At 52.0% G+C, this 21,815-nt stretch overlaps 1 protein-coding gene across 1 annotated transcript in view; it reads left to right on the top strand.

The window, feature by feature from the left end:
• Positions 1-9,007: 9,007 nt before the first annotated feature.
• Positions 9,008-21,815, top strand: part of LRFN2 (leucine rich repeat and fibronectin type III domain containing 2) — a gene marked incomplete at its 3' end in the record, with an annotated part of 36,212 nt that continues 23,404 nt past the window's right edge. Inside the window, exon 1 of the mRNA XM_081295872.1 lies at positions 9,008-10,413. Coding sequence (XP_081151998.1) covers positions 9,014-10,413 — 1,400 coding nt within the window. The 5' untranslated portion in view covers positions 9,008-9,013. The remainder of the gene's footprint in view (positions 10,414-21,815) is intronic.

The raw sequence follows: 21,815 nt of genomic DNA, 5'->3' as shown, positions 1-21,815 counted from the left end.
ACTGAGAGGGTGAAGGGGTCCCCGTGCTGCCAGCCTGGGGTGCTGCACCCCCACTCCTGCTTCCTCAATCCCACCCAGGCCTCTATCAATAGTCCCCTCCTTTCACTTCCTGCAGGTGTCCCTTTGATTCTGTCATCTGTTTCCTCCCAGGACCCTGATTTTGTGTCAGGGGACAGAGAGGAGTAGCATAACAAAGGTGCTAGGTTGGGAGGAGCCTGTCCCATCTGCCTTTGGCCAAGTGGAAGAGACGGGGAGGGGCTGGGCGCTCCCCCCCACACCTGGTCTTCAGGAAGTCTTAGCAATGTGTGCAAAGGGGACAACGAGGACACACCAGCCCAGCACCCTGTGCCCTCAGAGGCCCTGGAAGTCTTGTCCCACATCCGATCCTGCCCCTGAGCCTACTGTGGCTTCCTTGTGACTTACGTCTGCCGAGGGACTTGGGGAGAGCTCTCACAGCTGAAAGGCTCTCCTGTGAACCCAGGTTGGAAAGGCCAGGCCCAGGCATGGCACGGGAGCCTCGTGTCTGCCACGTTCCCCTGGCAGAGCACCCTGCCTGCCACCTACCAACAGGTGCAATCCAACAGGCAAACAAACACCCATCGAGAAGCAAATTTCATGTTCTACACTCTTTTTGTCTTAATAACTATAAGTGTTCTCAGGAGCCTAATATTAAACCTGTCATGCTTGATGTCCTACCAAATGCAAAAGAGGGCCCACTAAGGACCGCCGGCCTGTGTGAGGCTCGGTCCTCAGAGCAGACTCTGAGCTATCCTGAGACTCAGCACGGCCTGTGTCCCTGACGAGGCCCAGATGTACAGCACTGGGAGGGGTGTCCAGGAGACCAGGCCTCACAGGGCAGCTTCCTGGAGGAGGTGGGGGGACATTGTGAACATCTGCCTCAGACCTAGGAAACAGGAATTTAGTGCTTGGGATAAAGGAAATGGACACTGCCCCAGCCTCAGAGAGCCCCAGTCTGCTGGCAGAAACACAACCCCTCCCTCTAATGATCTTCAAATCTGATGTCCCTCATAAGATGTCACTGCACAATCATGTCCCCTAGTCACAATGGACTTTACCACTACCTCGCCTGGGCTAGCCTCCAGCCTGGGGGGCTCGAACATGAAAAGCCAATTTTAATTTTAGCCTGAGCCAAATGTAATGAGGAGAGTAAATCATAGAGTGAACATTCTCCGGCCAAATGGAAATGCGGTTTGGATTATCTGCTGCTTTGAATTATCCACCCCACTGCCCCTTCGCTAGCCCCATCCTGCAGAGGACCGGGACACGTGGTCCTGGGGCAGAGCCAGAGGGCACTGGGAGAGCGGTGTGCTGGGCAGTCAGGGCGTCTGGGGCATCTGTGATTCAGATGTGAAGGGTGGAGATGGCGAGGGCTGGGTCCTTGGGTTTCACCTGCTGGAGAAGACCCAGGGCAAGGGACAAAGGCCCCGAGAGTCCCCAGTGACTGGAAACACACCCCTGGGTGTCCACATTCTCCATCCTGGCTCTCTAGGGTGAGAAGGTCACGTCCCCTCAGGTTTCTAGAGATACTTCCTAGCTGAAGATTTCGAGTGATGAACCCCAAAAGATGCTTGGAATCGGGGCAGGGAGGATTTTAGAGAAAGAACCTTGAGAGTCACAACTGAACCAAAGCAGAAGTCTGTATGTGTGTCACCTAAGCCCCATGGCTCACACCTGAGGCTCGAGTGGAGGCTGGCAGGCAGGAGGAGGGTGAGTCTGAGGCCCAGAAGGATACAGAGAGCTGCCAGCCGTGGGCTGTCTGTGTCCCCAACACAGGGACAGATCACAGGCAACCATGGAGATTAATGCATTTGAAGTTGACAAGGCGGCAGCAAAACGGCATTTGTTTCCATCAAAGCCAAACCAACAGGCCCCTGTCCCTCTCCTTCCTCCTGCAGCCTCAGTACATCCGGGTGGTTTGGGAAACCAGCCCTCCTCCACCCACCTGGGCCTGGTCCTGTGAGCACACCCTTCCCTCCCTCCCTCAGCGCCATTCATGCCCCTCTCCTCTGTCACACACACACACACACACACACACACACACCCTCAGAGGCTGTCATTCACACCCGCTGTCCAGGGGTCATGCTCCATTCGCACTCAGACCCTCACTAACACAGGGGTTCCCACCAGGTCATGGCCACGCTGGGCAGGAGACGTTGCCATTAAAGGGCGGCCACCCATCATTCGTGTGCAAACTGAGGTCTCCTTCCTCCAGTAACTTGCTGGGTCCGTTGGTCATTGAGAAGAAGCCGCATGGTTTTCCTAACAGTTTTCATTCCCCTGTATCTCACAGTGCCACGGTGCCCGGGCTGTCAGTAGCTTATATAATGACAGCTATAATTAAGGACTTTGCCTTGGGCTGGCTTCCTCAGAAGTGGAACAAGGATTTGAAACGAGGGTTTGAGTGTAAGTGGTTTATTTGGGTGATTTCAGGAAACATGAGAAGAGAAGTGGGGAAATGAGTCTGGGCCAGGGAAGGAGGCCAGCAGACACTGCATTAAGGAGCAGGTGACTTCAAGGGAAACTGAGACTCGGTCCCACTGGGGTTCTCTAGGGGACACGGTAGAACATGCCTCCATGTTGTCTCTGCCAAGGCGAGAGGGAATCCAGGTATTCATCCCCCATCTGCTACTAGCCTTGGTGGGGGACTGTTCTCTGGGTGGGGCACTCATTCCCCAGCAGACCTGGCCGGCCCACAAGGACAAGCCCTCCCCCTGCAGCAAGTCAGAGGATACAGGCTGTGACAAGTACCAAAGGCTATGGCCATTCCTGGTAGAGCACCTATTCATTCACTCATCAGACCCATCTGGGTGCCTACTTAGTGCTGGGTACTGGGCTTGCTACTGGGGGATTCAGAGCTGAACAAAATTCAGTCCCTGCCAAGAAGGGGGTCCCTGGTGAATGGGGGGTAGAAGGCAGGCAAACACATAATTACCTTGCAACACAATAAAAGCCATAGTGGATGCCGTGACAGAGAGGCGTAATGCTGTCATTGAGCCCAGGGAGGAAGCGTTCTGTGCTTAATAACTTAGGCTAACAACTGCTTATCTTGCACAATAGAAGTTTAAACAGCCTCAATGGTCGCCTTCTTCCCTTGCCACGTTTTAGACATTGTTTTCCCTTTTCTTCGCTGTTGTCTGTGCCAACAGAGGCTGCTCTTCTTCTCTGGTTTATGAAGGGGTTTGGCGGTTCAATGTGTGGCTCCTTGTCTCCACCAAGCTAGGGATGGAGTGGGCCAGGGCCTCTCGGTGATTCTCTCTCTCCCTGTCTGTTTTCTTTCTCTGGAAGCCAAGACTCCAATATCAAAATCGGGGCTTCTGAGGTCACGGGTTGTGCCTCTCCTGTCAGGCCAGGGCTCTCTTCTTCCCCTACACACACTCATCACACATCTTTTGTGGTTCTAGAAGGATCCCTATAAGTGGTGGTGCTGGGGAGGGGAGTGGGAAATCACCTTCTGAAGCCTACTGGCTTTTCTTGCTCTTAGAATAACTGTGGTCCAGATTGTCACTTTCTGAGTCTCTAGGCACCCCTGGGGCCCGGGATCCCCCCACCCCTTGCCCCAGAGCCAGTGCCCCAGGCTCCTCTGGAGTGGTGTGATGCGGAGCAGGAGCAGCAGATTGCTGGGAGGGAAGTTGGAGAGGAGCTCAGGCAGGCAGCTGCCTCTAGGAGGCACATCCCAGCCCCTCCCACTCTTATTAATTCACACTTTCCCAGCCTGGAGCACCCTGGAGGGGCTGATTCTTTTTACCTGAAGCCCGAGACAAGCATCTTGCTTGATTTACAGGCTGGAGGGGCGGGTGGCTCGGCTGGTTGCTAAGGTATCTTTTAAATGGAAATCAGGGTGGAGAGATGGCACAGACATTGAGCCAGCCATCTGCTAAATGCTGTTCCTTCCGTCTGGAGCAGCTTGGAGGTGATGCTGACAGGGAGGCGGCCCCAGGAGGGAATGGAGGCAGCGCCTGGGGTGGGAATGACAGGGCCTGCAGTCCTCTGGCCCAGGAACGGGACCTCTCCTTTCTGCTTCCATTCTCTGTCCAAACCTTTCTTTTTTCCTTTTGTTTTAAATATAAAATTCTGTCTGGAGCCTTTGACTACAAACACACAGCCTCGTTTCACAATTCTGTATTCATTGCCAATACATTTCTCTCTCTCTCTGTGCGTGCATGTGTGCATGCGTGCATGTCTGTGTGTGCACGTGCATGTGTGCGGGGTGTGTATGACTCATCACTGTTGGGGGCTGGCATGCGGGTCTTTCTGAGCCAGTGCAGTTTCTGAGAACCTCCGTGTTCCTTCCAGGCCTTTCTCCAAGACTGTAGTGGAACAGCTGGGGCATCACCAATTCCTAGGCAATCCTGTAGTGGAAACAGCCAGTTTCCCTGGGTATACCCAGAGAAACCTCCAAAAGGGGACTCCTGCGCTCTGAGCATGGCGTGGAGCCAGGCAATCCTCAGTGTGAATCGTGGTTCTTTCCAGGGTAGCAAGGGGAGTTTGGGGAAACCCAACCTGCTTTCTGCATAGTGGTTTAAATGTTGCTAACAGTACCCAGGGCCACAAGGAAAGGTGGGGCACGTTGCTCACCGTCCTGGTGACAGCACTCACCTTGCAGTTTTTCAAGGACTCATGAAGAAATCCAATCAAGGGAGGGAGGAGATACTGTTCCTACACTGGATAAACACCCAAGCCTGAGCTGACTGGGACAGTGCAGGCTGGAGCCCGGAAAGAGTTTCTTCCCTTTTCTGCTCCTCTGATTCTGCCTCTCCTTGTGTCCTACCCTCTCCGCTAGTGCCAGTGCACAGCCTTTCTGAGCTGAGGAGCTCACCTGGACTCCTCCTACAAAGCTGATCCTGACATTTGATACCAGCATCTATTCCACAGTCTGGCTTCTGATCTCAGTACAGCTCTCCGCTTTGCCCGCAAATAATCCTCTGGCCCTTCCACCTACTTTCCTTTGTGATCTTGTACCTGGTCTCAGCCCTTGTCTCCTAATGGCCACCTCGCCTGTTTCCCTCCACCAACCACACCACAGGGGTTGATGGAGTGACCTACCTGGGAGATTCCTTCCCACCCCTCCTTCCCACTCCGGATTCACACCATTGCAGAGTCACTGAGTTCATTGTCTTCCTCTGTTCTTGGGGTTTAAAGCGCCTTTTGTTTGACTGTTAGAGGAATATGTTAAGTGACAGTTCTCGGAATACAATTTTAATTAAGATTCAATAGTCACTTCTCTGTCAGTAATCTCTTCCATGCTGATTACTTAAAATATATTTACCCGGCTCTATTATGTCACAGATTTGAATTCATTAGACATTTGTTAATCCCCCCAAAAACTTTTTTTTTCTTTTTTTTAAGTGTGGTTGTTTAGCATTTACAAAGACACGGCTGTTTGAAGTAATAGGCCCTGGGCTCCAGCTCGGGCTCCAGGGGCTGCATCCCAAAGTGGCCTTCCTTCCCTGCTTGCTGCCACCTCCTCTGCCAGCTCCTGAGAGCCAGCAACAGAGCCACAGGATGCAGCAGGCAGACATCCACATGACCCTGATGTAGTCCATATGGGTCACCTGCCCAGGACACAGAACAGCTGGGGAGGAAAGAGGATCCCAAGGGACAAACAGATATCTGACAAATATTATCTTTTTTTTTTTTTTGTATCAGGGATTGAACTCATTGGCACTCGACCCCTGAGCCACATCCCCAACCCTATTTTGTATTTTATTTAGAGACAGGGTCTCCCTGAATTGCTTAGCGTCTCTCATTGCCGAGGCTGGCTTTGAACTTGAGACCCTCCTGCCTCAGCCTCCCAAGTGGCTGGGATTACAGGCGTACACCACTGTGACTGACAAATATTATCACATCTGAGGTACGCCACGATGATCCAATATCGGACAGCGTCACTTGGCCTTAGAACACTGCAGCAATTACTCACAAGGGCTCATGAGGAAGACAGCCTTCCTCATGGGGCCACAGAGCACACACATGTTAGCCAGGGACTCAGGTTCTGGCTGTCCCTGATCCCCAAGGAGTATGGGGTACCTCTCAATACAGTCAGTCAGCCATGGCAGGCAAAGGAATGTCACCTCCTTCACACTGCATCATGGGGTCCAATAGCTGGAAAGCCTGAGAGGACTCAAGGCACAGGGAGAAGACTCCGGTTGCTCAATTAGGCCACAGCTGAGCAGGGACCCAGAAGGCCCGAACACGTGTGAGCACAGCTCAGGGTAGCAGGTGGAAGCTACCATCTCTCCACATGGGGGGGATAGATGTACTTACATGGCAGGACGTGGGGCGGGGTGGGTGTGCCCACCTCAGGCAGGAGCTTGGTGAGAATAGGTGCTGGGGGGCGGGGCAGCTGCCCATGGGGAGCCCAGAGCAGAACTGGGTGGAATTAGGCATTTTGTAAATGCTTTCAAACAGAGTCCTCACAATAAAGAAGATGAAAAGAAATTAAAATCCTCTAGAACAGAAGTCAGAAAACATTTTACATGAGGACAAGTAGTAAGTATTTTCAGCTTTGCTGGCTACATGCTATCTGCTGCAACTACTCCCCTCTGCCACTGTGGCAGGAAAGAAGCCCTAGACGGTATGCAAATGAATGAGAGTGGTTGTGTTCCAATAAAACTTTATTTACACAAACAGGTGGCAGGAGAGATTTGGCCTCTGAGCTACAGTTCCCATCACTGTCCTTTATGGAAACCAAAGTCCATCTGTGGTGGACAAGCTTTTGACATGTGCACTAAGTATAAAATATACACCCGATTTTGAAGATTTCATACAAATAAAAGAATGTTCAATGCCTCATTAATAATTGTTTTGACGATATACTCAAATAGGATTTTGGATATAGTGAAATAAAATATGTTATCAAAATTAATCTCACCCATTTCTTTTTTAGGTTTTTAAAAATATAGCCACTAGAAAATTTACAGTCACATTTCTGGCTCACATTGTATATCTGCTTGACAGGGCTGTTTTTAGAGTACCACTGTCTCCTGCTGAAATGAAGGGTGAATCACTGGCCCTTGAAGGGTCTCAGGTGGGGATTTACCCTTCAACAGGCTGCATAATGGAATTCGAATCTACATGATAAAGATTCTGATTGGAATAGTGTTTTAAATTACTACAGTATACATCCCTTTTTTAAAACTCTGCCAGTTTTTTGTGTGCAGCAATGGTCTTCACATTGGGACCTCTGGAACTCTACTTCCTCAAGATGTTAATAACTGTTGCTTACGAGGGGATGTCTTTAGGGTTTAAAAAATGGGAGTAAAGTGGAATTAAACGTTAACTGCTGTCTGACTGCCACAGTCTCCCTCAACTCTTCTGAACTGGTGAAATGTGTGTAGAGCTTCTGCAAGAGCAAAGGAGTAGGCAGCACTTCCCCAACTTATTGGTCTCAGAAGCCAGTTTTGCAGAATCCTAATTAGCACTCCTAGAAGGCAATTTGAGAAATGCTGGTCTTCAAGATGCTGCACAAGAATGTGCATGATTTTCCCAGAGTCCAACTCAATTGGTTGTTTTTAGTGCCACACAAATAAGGTTCAGAAAGTTGCTCTAACATGGACAACTGAGAAAACTGTAGGATTAGGAGGCACAGAGGCTGCAGCCAACCGCTGTTCCACTCTGCCTTAGAGAGTAGATTCATGCAAAAAGTGCCTACTAAGTACCAGTGGTGCACACAGTGGTGAGTAAAAAAGAGCCCCTTCTCCTGGGGGCTTTGTCACCAGCATGGAGGACAAACAATAAACCAGACAAGTAGGTGAAATATCAAGTCAAGTAGACCATGGCAGGTTCCAAAGAAGAAAGACCCATCAGGGGAGGGGGATACACTGAGTGGGGGACCACAGGGGAGGGTGGTCAGGAAGCCAAAATGATTTTTGAATAAAGACCCCAGGAGACCCTGTGGCCACCGATAGTCCTGGCCTGCATGCGTGGGCAATCCCTTCCTTGTAAAGGGAGTCCAAATACGTGAGGGGCCACACAGAGGACCCTGCAGGAAGGAAGTGCTCAGTAGTTGGTTCCTTTGCCTCCCTTCCTACATCTCTCTTCACTTTCCCCAACTCTCAAAGACCTGTGAACTATGTGGATTCCCCTTGGTGAAGATACTATCCAGTGCCACTTCCCTACCCACCCTGGTGCTCTCAAGGACAACTCTTCTTGTTCTCATCTTTATCCTCTCCTCCTCCTCCTCCTTCTCCTCTTCCTCCTCGCCTCCTCCTCTTCCTTCTTCTCCTTCTCCTTATTCTTCTCCATACCACAGATTGAACCTAGGAGTGCTCTATCACCGAGCTACATCCCCACCCTTTTCAAATTTTATTTTGAGACAGGATCTTGCTAACTTAACCAGGCTGGACTGGAACTTGCAATTTTTCCTACCTTAGCCTCCAAAGAAGCTAGAATTATGGGCATGTTCCATGTTCTTATTAAGTTCTATGTCCTTATGCTTAAAAAATGCTAGCCTAATTTTATTTCATGTTAAGTCTAAACCAACTAAGCAGATAACACTGTACTTCAAAAGACAGCTATAATATGCCTTCAAACTCAACTACCATTGGGTGAACCATTGATATGGTATCATCCATCCATCCATCTATCCATCTACTCATCCATCCATCCACCTATTCATCTATCCCTCTATCCATCCATCCAACACATATTTATTGAGCACCAACTGTGTTCCAGGCACTGTGCTAGATGCTTGGGATATAGCAATTCATGGAGTGTGGAGCTGGAGTTCTAGCAGTGGGTATAGGAAACAATCAATAAGCACAATAAATGAGTAAATTAAATAGGATGTTAGAAGATGGTAAGAGCCAAGGAAAGAAGAAAACTAAGACCTGGGTTAGTGGGACTGAATGAGAAGGCAGGAGAGCTCGCCTGGGCACGGCCAGCCTCTGCCTCTCCCTGAGGCAGTGGGTTGGTGGAGGGAGGACATTAGGAAGTCACCTTCTGACCTTAACCTTCTATGCCTCCCTTTCAGGCGCCAAGGCGGAGTGACCAGACCATGGAGACCCTGCTTGGTGGGCTGCTGGCGTTTGGCATGGCGTTTGCCGTGGTCGATGCCTGCCCCAAGTACTGTGTCTGCCAGAACCTGTCTGAGTCACTGGGGACCCTGTGCCCCTCCAAGGGGCTGCTCTTCGTGCCCCCCGACATCGACCGGAGGACAGTGGAGCTGCGCCTGGGCGGCAACTTCATCATCCACATCGGCCGCCAGGACTTCGCCAACATGACGGGGCTGGTGGACCTGACTCTGTCCAGGAACACCATCAGCCACATCCAGCCCTTCTCCTTCCTGGACCTGGAGAGCCTCCGCTCCCTGCATCTGGACAGCAACCGGCTGCCCAGTCTGGGAGAGGACACCCTCCGGGGCCTGGTCAACCTGCAGCACCTCATCGTCAACAACAACCAGCTGGGTGGCATCGCAGATGACGCCTTCGAGGACTTCCTGCTGACGCTGGAGGACCTGGACCTCTCCTACAACAATCTGCATGGCCTGCCCTGGGACTCCGTGCGGCGCATGGTCAACCTCCACCAGCTGAGCCTGGACCACAACCTGCTGGACCACATCGCCGAGGGCACCTTTGCCGACCTGCAGAAACTGGCCCGCCTGGACCTCACCTCCAACAGGCTGCAGAAGCTGCCCCCAGATCCCATCTTTGCCCGCTCCCAGGCTTCTGCTCTGACCGCCACGCCCTTTGCCCCGCCCTTGTCCTTTAGTTTCGGGGGAAACCCGCTGCACTGCAATTGCGAGCTGCTTTGGCTGCGGAGGCTCCAGCGGGACGATGACCTGGAGACCTGTGGCTCCCCGGGGGCCCTCAAGGGGCGCTACTTCTGGCACGTGCGTGAGGAGGAGTTTGTGTGTGAGCCGCCTCTCATCACACAGCACACACACAAGCTGCTGGTCCTGGAGGGCCAGGCGGCCACGCTCAAGTGCAAGGCCATCGGGGACCCCAGCCCCCTCATCCACTGGGTAGCCCCCGATGACCGGCTGGTGGGTAATTCCTCAAGGACCGCTGTATATGACAACGGCACCCTGGACATCCTCATCACCACGTCTCAGGACAGCGGCGCCTTCACTTGCATTGCCGCCAACGCTGCGGGGGAGGCCACGGCCACCGTGGAGGTATCCATTGTCCAGCTGCCACACCTCAGCAACAGCACCAGCCGCACGGCGCCCCCCAAGTCCCGCCTCTCGGACATCACCGGCTCCAGCAAGACCAGCCGAGGTGGTGGAGGCAGCGGGGGCGGGGAGCCTTCTAAAAGCACCCCCGAGAGGGCTGTGCTGGTGTCCGATGTGACCACCACCTCGGCCCTGATCAAGTGGTCGGTCAGCAAGTCGGCGCCGCGGGTGAAGATGTACCAGCTACAGTACAACTGCTCCGACGATGAGGTACTGATCTACAGGTGAGCGAGTGGCTGTGGCAGAGGCAGGGGCTGCATCTGGCGGGAAGGAGGAGGGGGCCACCAGGGTTTTGAGCTGTTGCCACCTGTACCCCTTTCCCCTGGGTGCCTGTGGGACTCACCGTACCATTCATGCAAGTAAAAGGAGATAGATTACTACAAATCTAAGAAAAGCACCTGCACAGGGTATGTGTGCAGCAGAACTGTGCCCTTCAGTGGCTGTGGTTGCTGGTCCTTGGTCTGGAGCCTCTAAACGTTCTGCTAGGAGCCCAGCTATGGGTCCTACAAGAGCAATGAGGAGACCTCTTGGTGGAAAGAGGTCCAAGGAGGAAGGCACTTGGCAATTTGCCTTGGTTTCTGTGCAATTGTGGTGAAAGCTTTTGAGGTCTGAAAGAGTGGGATTCATGTCATGGCTCTTCCACTTGCTAGTCTTTTGATTATTCTGGTCTATCTCCGTTTCCTCATCTGTAATTCGGTATGATCTATGCCTGACTTAATAAGTACATCTGGTGGCAGAGAGTTACATCAGACTGGCTAAAGAAAACAGAGGGCGGGGAAGAGAAGAAAAAGAGCACAGTAATGTGCTGACTCATGTAATTGGAAAGTCAGGATCCCATTTCAGGCTTAGCTGGGTAGAGGTCCCCACAAATGCCTTGCCTTTGTTTCTGACCTCCCCTACATTCCGTTTCCCTCTGGACTGGCTGCACCCTCAGGCAGCCTCTCTCCTTTGGGAGACCTCTGCTAGGTCTTCTAAGCCACCCTAGAGGGAGAAGAGCATCCCTTTCTGGGTTGCACTCTGCTGTGTGGGACCAGGGTCTTAGAGGAGGTTCATCTTGTCATCTGTGCTGACCCCACTGGGCTCCATTCTGCTGATGGAGGTGGAAACAAGGATGTTGACCTTGCAGACTTACTGTGAAGGTCAAGGGGATCATTTCCTCAGCCTGGTAGAGAGAAAGGAGCAGAAAGCTGCAGTAGCTGCCTACCTTACTTGCAGAGGGACACGCAGAGGCCTAGGGGCCCATGTTTCATTTTACACATGCTGGTTTGAGAAGGGAGCCCATAGGCTCCACCAGACAACCAGAGTCCCCGGAACAAGAATCCTGGATCCATTACTGAGGACTTTGTGATTGGCCTAGTCTCTGGATGGGAAGCAGTGGGAGAAGAGAGCTCAAGAAGGAGAACAGGTACATGTGATTGGGGTGGGAATCAGAGTGGGGCTAGGGGACTCCCCCTCTCCACATCTGCAGGACTGCTCTGCAGTTTCATATCTCAGAATGGAAAGGAAGCAGTGTTAGATTTGAACTCAAACACATACACATACATACATATATCAAAATATACAGAGATATATCATTCAGCTTAAGAATACAGGTATTTTTCTACTTATAAAAGCCATAGTCTTCATAGAAAATTTGGAAAGAAAAGAAAAATTATAAAGAGAGAAATAAAAATGACTTGCAGTCTCATTATCCAAATGTAACCAGAAGCATTTGGAAACTGCCTTCCGTTTTACATCAGTTCTAAATGATATTTATGGTCAATCTAGTATACGCTATTATATCTTAATTCTTTCCACTCAACATTACAGCTGGCTTAGTTCCCGTGATATGAACATATTTTTCATTTCTCTGGACCATAATTTATTTAACCAATCTCCAATCCTTGGACATCCAGGTTGTTTCCCATTTTTCCATATTAAAAGTAGCACAAGGATGGATATTTTCGTACATAACTATGTTGGTGCAACTTCAGTGATTGCCTTAACCTATTTTCCTAGGAGTCGAATGATGGATTTAACAAGTCAATTTCCATCTTTGCACGTACATGTGAGCGCTTTCCTGCCCTTCCCTGGTGGTGGGTGACAGCGCCCCCTACTTGACCACACCTTTGCTGATATTGAGTACACAATGCCTTTTATCTTTGCCAATTCCAGAGATGAAAAATAGAACTTGTTTTAATTTACATTTTTTGATAACTTGGGAGGCTGACCTTTTGAAAATAAGTCTATTTCTTCCCTGGTGAATTTATTATATGGTCTTGACTTTGATAAAAAGCATGAAGGGAACGAGCCACCAGCAGAGGGAAACACAGCTGAGGATTGCAGAGAAGACGTGGGCATCTAGGCAGCGGCCCACCCATGTCACCAAAGTGATGTCTCAAAAATACACCGGGGGCTGGGGGAAGGCAGGGGAGGGCTTCAGGTAGTCTTCCTGGAAGAGGAAGTTTAGATATACAATTCAGTCTTATCTTTAAGAAGACAGACTTCCAAAATTTGGGAGAAAAAATGTTAAACGTGGGTCTGGAGCCAAATAATAGTGAGAGACTCCCTAGCCAGCATGTTTACAGGCTTAATGTGTGTTTGATGCGCTCAGCTTTGTAGGCACTATCTCATTTAATCCTCCTGCACACACCAAGAAGCATAAAAGGTCAAGAGAATTTGACAAAACTCTCCCAAGGTCACTTAGCCAGAAAGAGGCAGGGCTGTTGCTAGAGTTTAGATGTGTGTCCCTCAGAGGTCCGACTATAAAGGCCTGGTGGTATCAGAAGGTGCCGTGGGCCTTTAAGAGGTGGGGCCTTCTGGAAGGTCCTTAGGTCTTAGTGCCCCAGAAAGGATTGTGGGGCCCACAGAGTCTTCCTTTCTCCCTCTGAGTGGTTTGTTCCAACCCAGCTTCCTGTCAGTGGCATCTGGCAGCCTCATCAGAGGCCCAGAACCAAAGGACTCCCAACTTTGGACTTGAACCTCCAGAACCATGAGCAAATACACCTTTTCTCTTTATTAAGCTAATTGCTTCAGCTATTCCTTTATGGAAACACGAAACCGAACCATAAACCATATGTGTACCTTGGCCCCTGCCTTTAATGGCCAGCTCAACCACTGTGGTCACTGTCCTCATGGGACCACGGCTAGCAGACTTTAAGCAAGAAACTGGGTTTTTAGAAAATGAATCATCCCCATGAGGAAACAAACAAACAAACAAACAACAACAAACCAGATGTCAGCAGGCTGCATGGACTCTCTTCCAGGCTTAGGTTTTAACCAGAAGATGGACCAAAGAAGGAAGGAAAGTCCTGATCCGAAGGTGAATATTAAAGGCAGCCCCAAAGGGCGTTTTAGTCTGTATTCATAGCAGGAAGAAATAATGCTGGTCAGGAAAGAGGTTGCAAGGCACAGATAGAGGCAAACATGGGCACCTTCCACTGGCCTCCATCTCCCCCAGCAAGGAGAAGGGCACAGCAGGGTGGCGCAGGCTGCCCAGAGGGAGGCCTTGCCTGTTGCTGTTCCCAGGGCTTTAATGCACACAAATGGCCCTGGTTCCCGAGGAACCCCAGGGGGTAAAACCCATTACTCTGCTTTTCATACAAGAAACCTGCCCAAGGTGTTCCTCTGCAGGTAAGTAGCAGAGACAGAACCCAGATGCTGGCAGTCTGTGCTTGCCCAGAGCCCGGTCCAGGAGGGATGAGACCGGTACCACGGAGAGGGATGTCCAAGCCCAACAGACATGCCTCGGAATGTCAAGGGCGAGTTCTGAGCTCCTAGGACACGTTCCAGGACTGGAAGAACACAGAGGCGACAGGTGCAAGCCTTGGCGGTGACTTTGAGATAGACGAGCAGGAAGAAAGACATTCTGGTTTTCAAAGAATAAACCCAATAAAGCTTACGGTGCAAGACTGGGCATGAAGTCCCTAGAAAATTCTAGAAAGACTTTTTTATTAGATGGCGGTGAACCCTTGACAAAGACTGCTGAGCCAATATGGGTTCACAAAGGACAGATCTTGCCCAATTATTGAACCCACGTCTTCAGGAGACGCAGTGGGCTAGTAGTTCTCGACCCGGTTATCCCTTGTTATGTGCCCCCTTGACAGTCCCGAGGACAGTGCTCCTGGTGGACATTCTCTCTACACAGGGCTCTCCACTGTACCCACCTGGTGCTCCACCTCTGGGGTGACCGGTGAACCAGGCAAACACATCAGGGTTTCCACTGGACGAGTCATTACTACAAACAGCGTATTACAACTGTGTGGGATGTTGGCAAAGCCCCCTGCTGTCCCGAGGACAAAATGGAGAAACTTGACCTCCTGAAGGGGACTGCAACTGGTCAGACCCCCACACTGACTCAGAAGTTGATGTGAACATGTAGAAGGCCGTGGACTTGCACCCCAGCGGCTGTCCCCATTTCTGTGCAGCTCAGTGTCTTGTTGCTGGAACGGATATCTGCAGAGAAAATGTGTTTAGAAAATTGTTATGGCTACCAGTCTATCATCAATCTGTCTGTCTGTCTAACTATCCATCTGTCTACCCACCTGCCTATTTTGGTTCAGGGACTCGACTGCAATTGCCCAAGCTCAAGGTGAGGAGACCCTGCCTTGCTGGGGTTCCGGGTGCCTAGGCTCAGAGTTGTACCTGCTCTGGAGAATCCCACCGTCACCAGTGCTGGGGGTGTTGAAACGCTGCCCTAGTCTCAGCTGTGTTAGCAGGAGTCTGATGACAGACCGTGGGAGGTTAATGGCCGTCCTGAGTCATTCAGACCCCCTTCACAGCAGGGCCGTGAGCGGGTGAATTCAGGATGGCTCAGATTTAGGGGTCATGTACACACATTGCCATGCCTTCAGAGGCTGTGCATGAATGGGATCCTGGAGGCTCATGGGAGACAGGGTGAAGTTGACCTTGGAGATGAGAGGACGCAGGAAAGAAATCCTGGGTCCTTTAATGTATTTGAAGAACTTACGGGTGGGAGAAGAGAAACACACACACTCTTTCTCTCACACACACACGCACACACATTCACACAGCACACACGCACGTACGCACACAGGACAATAGGCATTGGCCCATTACCAGAATAAAATTCCAGCAGCACCCGCTTTCCACACCCTCCTGCTGCCCTCCTTGGGGCTCTGAGAGGCAGTGGAGGAAGAGCCATCATGCAACCATTAGCTGCCCACAGGAGAACCTGGCTGTCCCATCCCAGGGATACCAAGCCGGTGCCCTGACTTTAAGGCAGGGGTGGAAACGTGACCTACGTGATCCTGGCCCGCTGAGGCCGTCGCTCCACTTCATTCCACGGCTCCCTGAGCAGGACGAGGAGGCACCTGCTAAACTCACCTGCTTCTACCAGTTGGGACCACTGTGGCCTCTGGTACCCCAGGGTTAGGGACCCTGTCTCATAAGACCTTGATAGAGGGTCAGAGGGTCCAACCCAACCTGGACATAGGTCATTGACAGGTCACCACTGAGCTACCCCAAGGTCCCCCAAGAGCCCCGGGGAACTGTGAGCATGTCTGGACACAGGAGCTGTAACCCGCATTCCAGGGGGTGCCGTGCAGCCTTGGGTCACCCCAACACCTGCCCAGCTCCTGCGGGATCCGGTCTGACTGTGCAACCACGCCTGGCTCTTCTGTCACACGACAAGGCCCCTATTACCCAATGGGTCTGGCTGTCCTCCCAAAGCATTTGTCCTCCCCAAGTACACACGGTGGGCCCTGCAGGTAGACACTGGGGACACGCCCGTCCACAGACAGTCCTCGAGCAGGGCCTGGCCTGTTCACCAAGTGACTGGGGACGGCTGGCAGTCACGTCTCTCATGGCCAGGGCCTGCCTTCTAGGTCGGAGCCAGCATCAATGGCGACATATCACGAAAGAAGAGTAGACAGGGGATGGGAGGGGCGTCCCCCACTCCCTGCCCCAGAGAGAGCGACAACCCATCCAGCTGGACCTCATCCCTGATGTGACATGGGAAATTAAGTGCCCTGCATGTCATTATCAGCCCGAGTGACATTCACAAACACTTGTCTCTAAGAGTCGTCAAGAACATCTGTCACCAGGCATGATGTTAGAACAGTCCCCAGGAGGACCAGGGGACAGCAAACATACTTGCAAAGCACAGTGTGGAACTAGCCAGGATGCTACTCTCCCCGCCCTACCGCTAGGTCACAGCCCGGGTCCCCTCCAAGGGCAAGGGAGGGTCTATGAGAAGAGGGACCCTGGAGGAAGGGCAACGGCCCTCCCACCCTGCTCTACCAGGCTTCTCTGCCACACCCTGCCCACCCTGGAGAGACGGTCCCCTGCCGGAGCTTGGCAGGACTGGAGGCTGTAACTCTGGCTGCTGCTGGTCTCCCATCTGGGGAAAGACCAAGGAGAACGATTTAGCCAGTTTCCACCCCTCGAGGACCTTCTCAGTCACGCCTTGGGGGAGCTCCGTCCCCAACCCAGGAAAATACTGCCACCTCCACCATTGGGTGGAGGAAAATTTACTAATGAACCTGGCACCCAGGTTCTAGGACATGGGGAAGAGCTGGTAGGGACACATGCTCCCTCCAGGCAAGGGGGCGTGCCAGGACAGGCTGCCACCAATCCCAGGAAGTTTCCTGGACTCAGCTGTGTCCCCAGGCTGGCGTCTCCTGAGAAGGTGGGTTGAGCTCCCACAGGCAGAAGAGAAAGGCAGGCACGGGAAATGGGGGTGCATGGGGGAGAGGCAGCTCCTTAGGCAGAGCCCAGATCAAAATCAGCCTGCCCTGAATTCCACGTTTACAGATTTTGACACGCTGACCATTGAAATCTGACATCCACAAGAAGGAGCGGGGCAAAGAATATTGTGCCCTCTTCGCAGGTGATAAAAACAAGTCTCAGGTGAATTGAGTAGATTCCCTGAGTTTAGCAAAGCAAAGAATAAGGAATACAGTATCCCAGACCCGGGCCTTCCCCACCGTGCCAGGCTCCGCGCTATAGGGCGTCTCACGATGACCCGGAGTCTTCATCGAGCCTGGAGATGTGAGTGGGGGATAACAACCAGGACCTCTCTTTATCCTGCCAGAGTCTGCAGGGACCTTCTCTGTCAGCTTCCTCGCTTCCCCACATTTCCAAATTCCAGCAATGTTGGCACAAAGCAGAGACACGGGTGGCAGTGAGAACCTCGATTCCACTGAGAAGCAGCCGCTGGGACCACCTGGTAGGAATTAGGGGCAAGATGAAGAGCAGCATCCCATACCTCATTTCAATGGTGAGCCATTGAGAAGTGGCAAAGTTGCTGGAGGTCTCACAGAAAAAGTGGGTGAACAGAAAAGTGAATTTAACCTGGATGTGAGAAGAAGGACCCCAGAGGAAGGGCAACAAGGCCCTCCCACCTGGCTGACATCCACAGTAGTTTACGTGCCCCTCTGTTAAGAGAAGTTCAGTGGAAGAGAGTGCCCAGATCTTTCTATCTTTCTCCCCTGCCTTCCTCTGCACACAGTTTCTGTCTTTAAGGTCTCCTCATAGCACATAAGAGCTGCTGCAGCTCTAGCTATCACAGTGCTCTTTTATGCAGCAGGAAAAATGAACAAAAAGAAAAGCAAGAGGACAAAGTGAGAGATTTTTCAGAAGCCCCACCCAATTCCTTCTGTTCACACTTCAGTGGTGCCCATGTGCACATATCTACAAGGGAGTCTGGGAAATTTTGCACAAGGCACCCTTAGTAATCCAGAGAAGATAGGGAGACAGCTAACCCTTCCGTGGCTCCATGACCTTTGCTTGCACCTCAGTGCCATCGTTTACTAGTCCTGAGACCGCTTCTCTGCTCTCAGTCTTCATTTTTTCATCTGTAAATGGGATGACTCCTTTATGTATATTCCACAGGACGAGGTGTCCTGGAATGAAATCACAGTCAACTGGGACGCACTGGTACCAGTAAGTGCTCACTGTGGTGAGGAGCCTTTACTTTCCCTGCTTGGGTGCTTCTTGTCTCTGTTGGCCAGGATGCCTCTTGGCTCTCCATTTTTCAAAACCTAGAGAGCTGTAAACCTGGAAAAGAATATGAAGAGAGATCTGTTGTAAGGGCTCGAGGTCTAAGGTGTACCTTTTAGAAGTATTTGCAATTCAGTTTGCAGCTCTGTAAAACCCAAAGGAGTGAATCTCTAATGGTGGAATTTCAAAACCCACTGCGGGCTCATGCACAGGGGAGACGGTACCAGGGTGCCTTCTAAGAGTGCCTTAAATCCTATCATTGGCCCTTCATCAGGTCCCTCTCTGCTCAAGAATGTGACACCACTCAGATTCAAAAACCTTCAGGGCAAGAGTTCAGAGGTGACTGATTTCTCTGCATGTCTTTCCCTGTTTACTCTCAAAAGAGCTCCTTCTCTGAAGACAGGGATGACTCACAGGATTGAGGAGATCACAACACACACCCACCTCCGGCCCTTAGAGGTGAGGCTGTTAACTCTCTAGTAAGAGAGGACGGGAGCCCACCCTGTGGTAACCTTAGACGTGTGTGGGCAGCCGGAAGGACTGGATGGAGATGCCCTGGACTTCCTACCTTGAAACGCCAAAACATGTTTGCAGAGGGGGGTGCTGGGCTGGGAGGAGGACAGTGCTGCTGCTGGTGGTCACTGGAACCACACTGAGCCCTACCATGACACGAGACTTTCCCCGGCGTGTTCACAGGACCCATTTCCTGAGTCTACCTGGGTCTGTACCCAGATGTCCCATTCCCAAAGCTCTCGTGGTAACTGGGCCTAGTCCCACGGTACCCAGGGTAGTCAGGGGCTTGGGCAGTGCTGATCAACAGAGTTTCTGTAAATCCGAAGCTGGGGTTTGGTCCCTAACTCCTAGGGACAAAAGGAGCCAGGAGACCCAGGTTGGATCCTGGCTCTACCGTGCACTGCTCCGACCTCTCCAGGATTTCGCTTCCTCTACAACATTGCACGTCCAAAGAGGAATGTCTGTGAAAACCCTTCGGAAGTCAGAGCCTGGGCAGTGTGGATGCTGGAGCCATTTCTATTAGCTGAGTCTGGGGCTCCAGATGTGGAATCCCTGACTTCCCTTGTCTGAGCCTCAAGCTTCTCATCTGTGGAATGGGGATGAAAACAACCATCCTGCTACCTCCCAAAATGCTTGTAGAATTGGAAGGAAATGACAGACGTGAAAGAGGACATCTTGAAAGCGTGGGAAGCACTTCTAGCTGCAGAGATCTGATGACAGCAGCTCATCCAGACCCAGGCTCTGTTCACAATGGCCAGTCATAGAATCAGCCTGGAGCCCATCCACAGATGCAGGGAGACAGAAAATACGTTCTATATGCACAGTGGGGTTCCATCCAGCCATAAAGAATGAAATCCTGCCATTTGCATGAAAACGGATGGCACTGGAGGACATCATGTCAAGCAGAATAAGCCAGACACACACCAGTGGACCCATATCACGTTTTCTCTCATACATGGAAACTTTAAAAAAAAAAATGACCTGAAAGTAGAAGAGGGACAATTAGGGTCTGGAAAAGGGGGTCAAGAAACGGAGAAAACAGTAGATCGGAGGGGTGCATGCTCTAAGCTTGCTATACACAGGTATGGAAATGCCACCCAGAAGCCCTTCATTTGTACAACTGACCTGTGTTGATAATAAATAAACACCAAGCAAAAGCAGCTGGGGGTGGGGGTGTTCCCAGGATGCTCTGGGAGCTCCCTGGGCCCGGGGAACTGAGGCAGGGCTCACCGGCCTGTGTCTGTTGACGCTGTGCCCGGGGCTTTCTCTGCAGTGCCTGGCCATGACAGAGCTGGTGTCCCCAGGTGCAGCCTCTTGTCTATTACAGAGACAACGGGGGATGGATCCCCAGCTTCCTCACGCTCGGGAGAAGAGAGGACAGCCGTGGGGCATGTTCTAGGCCTGTGGGGTCCATAGTGGAAACCTGCCTAACAAGATGGCCTGCGTTGATCCCTTCTGATTCCTTCAGGGCTTCTGAGTCCGCCTCCCGAATAAACTACTGCTACCCAATTTTGTCCACCTCCTGGGAGCTCAGAGTAAGGCTCAGTCTCCAGGATGTGTCAGCCCTGTAATGACGCAGCCCCGGAAGCCCCGCCCCCTGACTCTGCTGAGTCCCCCAGTCTGCCGTGGAGGCCGAGCAAGGGAAGCATCTGATCAGACCCATGAAGGCCTCCTCCCTCCCAGTGAAAGTCAGTCTTGTGCTGGGAAAGGAGGAGAGGAGGGTGCGTGGCAGGTGGCACAGGGCCCTGTCACTAATGTCCCTCTCCACCTGTCCACACACTCCCTGAGACCAGCAGCCGGTCTGGGGAGCTGAGGCCAGGCTCGGGAGGTGGGTGATCTGGGCCTCCTCTCTGTGATGCTGAGTTGGCTTTTTTCTCCTCTCTGGGGACACCAGGACACAGAGGGAAGCTAGGAGGGATGTCTCAGTTCTCGCCAATTAGGCCTGCGGCCTGGAACGTGTGTGGGGGTGAGAGTGGGCACCCTGTGGGTGACAGAGGGCTCGGGGTCAGACGTCAAAGGGATGCCCATCATCTTCAGATATGGGGGAGTGAATGGGAGGAGTCCCAAGAGCGTTATGGGATGTGCCAAGCCAGGCCAAAGGCGATCACAGAGGTACATCGTAAGGATGAAGAAGCCCTCTGATTATTCAGAGAAGGGTTATTTCTAACCGGGGTGGGCTCCACATGTGGGTCCCCACTTGTTCTGAGGTGGCGGGGTTGAGGCTGTGGGTTCTGATCTGGACCAACTCCTAGTGCCTGGTAAAGAAGACAGGTGTCGGGAAGTCCAGCGTCACCTAGAGCTATGACACCCGGAGCCTCCAACCAGGTCGGGAGTTAGTGATGGTACCTTAAAGAGCCTTTCCACTGAGTAATTAGCCTCTTCAAGGGTCAGCCCGGAAATGAATTGCCTGGAGAAATTTGTCCTCTCGAGCTTTCTCAGGAGCTTGCTGAAGTACCTCCTGTCCTGGGCCTGCAGGGCCATATCGGGGGACCTCTGAGACCCTGAGGAGGAGAAGCTACACCCTGCGGTACAGGTGGGGTTCGGAGAAGAAGGGAGGGTGTAGCTTTTCAGATGGAGTCAGCGAAGAAAGAGACCAAGGGGGACCGCGAGGCCCAAGGGTAGGTGTGTGGGTCAGCTGCTGCTGCGGCTGCGGGAATGTCACCCAGCAAGCCATCTCAGTATCTAGTGGCTGAAGCTGCTAACATTTGACTTCCTTGTTCGTGGCTCTGAGGTTGATTGGGGTTGAACTGGTCTCTGCGGGCAGGGCTGCCCGTGGCTCTCAGTTCCAGGTGGGGATCTCCTCACCGTGGCTGGTTCTGGAGTCCCAGGGGAGGACAGGTGTTATCTGCGTATGTTTTTCTCATGGTGAGAGGAGAACAGGGTATGTCCCCGTGGGCAAGCCAGTGGCAGGGGCAGGTGTCAGGCTGCTGGGGTCGCATCTGCTAGATCATATGTTAGCCGAGGCACGTTCCCTGGCAGAAGCAGGGCGAGGGGCAGGGCAGGCATTCCCCACCCCACCTCCAGGCCAGGAGGAGGCCCTGGTTATATTATTGCAAGTGAAGAAACAGGGCCAATAACTCAGTAGAGCACTCCTGACATCCTGGGTGGTCAGGCTGGCTCTGTCTGGCTTTCAAACCCGACCAAGTGTCAGAATCAGCCCTCAGGCTTGTCA

The sequence above is a fragment of the Spermophilus citellus genome (genome assembly GCF_964194105.1).
Source record: "Spermophilus citellus genome assembly, chromosome: 5".
Taxonomy (NCBI): Eukaryota; Metazoa; Chordata; class Mammalia; order Rodentia; family Sciuridae; genus Spermophilus; species Spermophilus citellus.
Note: the sequence above shows the minus strand (reverse complement) of the source record. Positions and strands in the feature narration are given on the sequence as shown.